The 4,206-nt window shown below is 58.6% G+C and overlaps 1 protein-coding gene across 1 annotated transcript in view; it reads left to right on the top strand.

Moving 5' to 3' along the window:
• LOC103771552 (lactadherin-like) overlaps positions 1-2,371 on the top strand; it is a gene marked incomplete at its 5' end in the record, with an annotated part of 5,951 nt that extends 3,580 nt beyond the window's left edge. Inside the window, 3 exons of the mRNA XM_008938853.1 lie at positions 438-640; positions 1,939-2,094; positions 2,215-2,371. Of these exons, the coding sequence (XP_008937101.1) occupies positions 438-640; positions 1,939-2,094; positions 2,215-2,358 (503 nt within the window). The remainder of the gene's footprint in view (positions 1-437; positions 641-1,938; positions 2,095-2,214) is intronic.
• Between the last annotated feature and the right edge of the window lie 1,835 nt (positions 2,372-4,206).

Below are 4,206 nucleotides of genomic sequence, written 5' to 3'. Positions count from 1 at the left end.
AGCCCATCCCCGGTAGCTGAGTGGGAAGCTGTGTGCCGGGTGGGAATGGGGTGCCATGGGGGCTCGGGCCGTGTCCTGCTGCTGCATGGGTGCAGTGCTGGCCACGCTTATAGCTGGGGGTGTCTTTGCTTTGCTCTCTTCACCCGTGAAAGCATCCTCCTCTGCCTCACTGCGGTGCTGGACTGTGCTGTGGACGTCTGTCTGTCCTTGCACCAGGAGGCACTGTGAGCCAGGGAATAGCTGGGAGCTAAAAATCCCGGGGAAAGGCGAGCTGGCTGCAGCCCTACACCTCTGCTGAGCCTTTCCCTGCCTGGCCCTGTCTCCACTCCAGGCAGTGGGGCCGTGGGGCTGGGGCCTGCCTGGGCTATGGGGTTTCGCTCGCGGCTGCGCCGCGGACTCTTTCCTTTTCACTGCCTGTATAAACTGTTGTGTTACAGTCTATTTCAACACGGCAGGTTGCTCGGAGCCTCTGGGCATGAAATCCCGCCTGATCTCCGACCAGCAGATCACAGCCTCCAGCGTCTTCAAGACCTGGGGCATCGACGCCTTTACCTGGCACCCCCATTATGCTCGGCTGGACAAGACGGGCAAAACCAACGCCTGGACGGCACTCCACAACGGCCAGGACGAGTGGCTGCAGGTGGGGCTCCCCGCCCTCCCTCTGTAACCTCCTCTCTCCTCCCCAGCTCCTCTGGCTGTGTCCGGGGCCACTTCCTATGCTGGGGTGGCTGGAAGTAGGACGGGCGTGGCAGAGCTGCCAGCTCGGTGTGGCCAGAGCCTTGCTGTGGGGCACGCAGCCCAGGGTGCTCTCCCCAAGCTGGCATCGCAGGGGCATGCAGGATGGGGCTGCAGCCACCTGTTTTGACAGTGAGGCTGGAGCTCTGGGTCAGAAACATCCGTGCCTGTAGGGACAGGGCTGTGCCATCTCTTCAAACCTTGTGGGGTGCACCAGGCCTGCAGAACCACAGTTCTGCCTTTGGGAAGTGCCATCCCATCCTGGGGTGACCATCCCATGGCCCTCCAGCTGCCCAGAACACGGCGTTTCTGTTTTGCACGAAAAAAATCAGGTTTGCTTTTCTCTTCCCAGTCTGGAATGGGAACAAATAGTTTTGAAATTTCCTTCTCAGTTTCCTTTCGTCCCCTGTTTTTATACTTTTCACATGATTTCATGACATAATAGGACAAACCAGTTTAGCTGTTTGTCCTGCTTTTTATTTGGGAAATGATTAAAAGCAGCTGCTTCACAGCCCTAAATAAACCAGCTTATCAGAACGTCTGCTGATGGGGTCGGGGTGACACGCTGAGTTGAGCTGTGGCACCGCAGATTGCTTGTATATAGATTTATACATATACACATATATGTGTATACCTACAGCTAGTACTGCCCTTGACAAGCATAAAATAGGAACTAAATTAAGGAGACTTTCAGCCCATTTGCTGGTTTCCCTGTAGCGTGCCAGCAGCAGTAGTGCAGTGTGGCAGAGTAAAGAGAATAGAAACCATCTCACTTACAACCCAAATGTCAGACCGCACTGAACTGCATATTTTCTCAGCCAGAATCCCTTCCCAGTGGGAATGCATTTCCTCTGGGAATCCTTTATTTTTTTTGAATTGAGATTTTTTGCTGTCATTCCCACGTTGATCTTTTCAGCAGAAGACGCCGAAGGGACAGGGCTGGGGAAGGGAGCTGAGTCCTGGTGGGGTTTGCGTCCTGCTTTAGGTTGCTCTGAAGGATGCTGTCAGTGTTAAAGGTTCGAATATTTCATGGTAGTGTTTTATTTGGTGCTTTGGCTTTGGGGTGGGGGGTCAAGTGGTGTTTTCTCCAGTCTTGAGTACTGAGGGCCAGCGTGTCTTGGTTGCCCCTGGGACATGCAGGATGCTCTGGGGTGGAAGCACCGATTCTGCCAGGAGCCTTGACAAGCCTTGTCTCCATGCCAGATCGACCTCCGGGACCAGAAGAAGGTGACGGGCATCATCACACAAGGAGCCCGTGACTTTGGGCACATCCAATATGTGGCAGCCTACAAGGTGGCCTACAGTGACAATGGCACGTCCTGGACCCTCTACCGGGATGGCCAGACGAACAGCACCAAGGTGTGTGGGGCAGGGCAAGGTGGGCAGTGACCTTCCAGCGCCGGGGATGCCGCTGTGGGGAGGGATGGGGTGGCGTCGGGGAGGTCCTGGTGGTGCTGACACTGACCTTTCCCCCCCTAGATCTTCCACGGTAACAGTGACAACTACTCACACAAGAAGAACGTGTTTGACGTGCCCTTCTACGCCCGCTTCGTCCGCATCCTGCCCGTGGCCTGGCACAACCGCATCACCCTGCGCGTGGAGCTGCTGGGCTGCGACGAGTAGGAGCCTGGGGAGGAAGGACAGGGCTGCTCTTCCCCACCGCCCAGCCCGCACCCTGCCTGCCCCTGCCCGCTCCTGCTCTGACCTCACGCCCCCCCTCTCCATGTCCCCACACTCGGGAGGTGACCGGGAGGGCTCCCTTGCCCCGCATTGGTGCTGGGGCTGCAGCGCTGCACTTTACGGGGCTTACTGCGCAGGGGCTTGGGGCTCAGCAGTTCTGGGGGCCTAGGGCAGGCACCCCAGGCTCACAGCCTCCACGTCCCTCTGCTCTCTGCACAGTTGTAAGCAGGGGCTCTGTAAAGCCTACTCGGCTGTTGTCCCCTGCCCATTTTGCCAGGCCTTGGGTCTCCTCGCCTGCAGTGTCTGCACCGCATAGTGTGAGGAGAGTGATGAGAGGCCTCCTGTCAAGAGGCACCGGGTCCCCACTGCCGGTGGCTCTGCCCACTGGGTGCTCCTGGCAGACACCATGGCTGCTGTTTTGGTAGGTGCTGCCCATTCGCCTTCCTAGGGTGCTGGCTCCAGCATCTTCCAAGTCTCAACATTGCCACCATCCCCACCTTAGCGCAGTTTGTGGTGCCAGGAGGTCCACTGTCCCCAGAACCACAGGGGAGGCCGTGTACTCGTGAGGGAGAGATGGTTTGTAGCCACAGGGGTGCAGAGAATAAACGGGAAGGGTGGTGGTGAAATCACCCAGCTGCAGTAGGCAGAGAGCTGTGCCATGACCCTTTTTGTAACCATTTTTTTTCCCTTTCCATGGGGTGGAGGGTAGCCCCTCGCAATGCCTGAGCCCTGGGGATTAGCAGTAGGAGACAAGTGGGACCCAGCACCGAGAAGGGGAGTGCAGCCAGGGTGTCCGGGCAGCGGTGCTCCCCCCACTGTCTGCCGTGCTGAGCGCCCGCGGCGCCGGGCCCGTGGCAAGTGCTGATGGAGCCTGGCTGGCACGGCGGTGGTGGCCCCGTTCTGAGGTGTCTCTGACAGTATTAAAACCAGCTGAAACTTTGGGGCGGTTGGTTTGGCTGCTTTGTACCTCCCCGAGAGCCGTGTCCCAAAGCCCGGCGAGTCTGGTGAACTCCCCTGGTCCCCTCTGAGCTTCTACATTCCGGGGGTCTGCTAGCTGCTTGCTGACCCTGCACCTCTCCTGCTTTCACAGACCCTGCTGCCCAAAAAACGGGGTACCAGGGCTTGGTGCATCTTCCCCGCCACCTCCACCCTGCCACAGCTGCCGGAGCCTGTGCTCACAGAAGGCTGAGCGCAGGGGGATGGGGCTTGGGGGAGGGAAAGCCGCTATCAACACCCCATGCCCTGCATCTCCTCCTTTGGCTTTGGCTTTGATCCTGGAGCAAATTCCCCAGCTTGGAGCAGGACTGGCTCTTACACCCTAGTGCACTCCCAGAGCCTGAGGGAGCTGTGGGTTTTGTCAGGACTGTCCACAGGGATGCTCCCAACAGAGACCCCTGGGCAGGGTGGAGGGATGGATGCTGCTGGGGCAGGATCCCTCTGCGTTGAGGACAGGTCCCTGATAGGGAAGGAACACTGGGGTAAGCAAGATGGAGAAGCTTTGCTCCTCTCCGGAGTCTTCTGCCACACAGGGTAGGGACCCTTGAGGTTGACACAAATGGCTGAGGGCCACCTGCATCCCACCACAGTTCTCTGTCACTGCAGCTGTGGACAACCTACATGCACCTTCCTACTGCCAGCAGTGCCTTGCTTGGCCATGTGTCCCCTCCCTGGGCCCTGCCCATAGGAGATGGGCTCCTGCCTGGCCCTGTGGGTGCCAGCCCCAGGCACTAGAGGGGCTGGGGGGGCTGCTTGCAGAGACCAGGCTGAATTTGTTGAGGCTGTGGCTGCTTG

The sequence above is a fragment of the Merops nubicus genome, unplaced genomic scaffold (genome assembly GCF_000691845.1).
Source record: "Merops nubicus isolate BGI_N331 unplaced genomic scaffold, ASM69184v1 scaffold25894, whole genome shotgun sequence".
Taxonomy (NCBI): Eukaryota; Metazoa; Chordata; class Aves; order Coraciiformes; family Meropidae; genus Merops; species Merops nubicus.
Note: the sequence above shows the minus strand (reverse complement) of the source record. Positions and strands in the feature narration are given on the sequence as shown.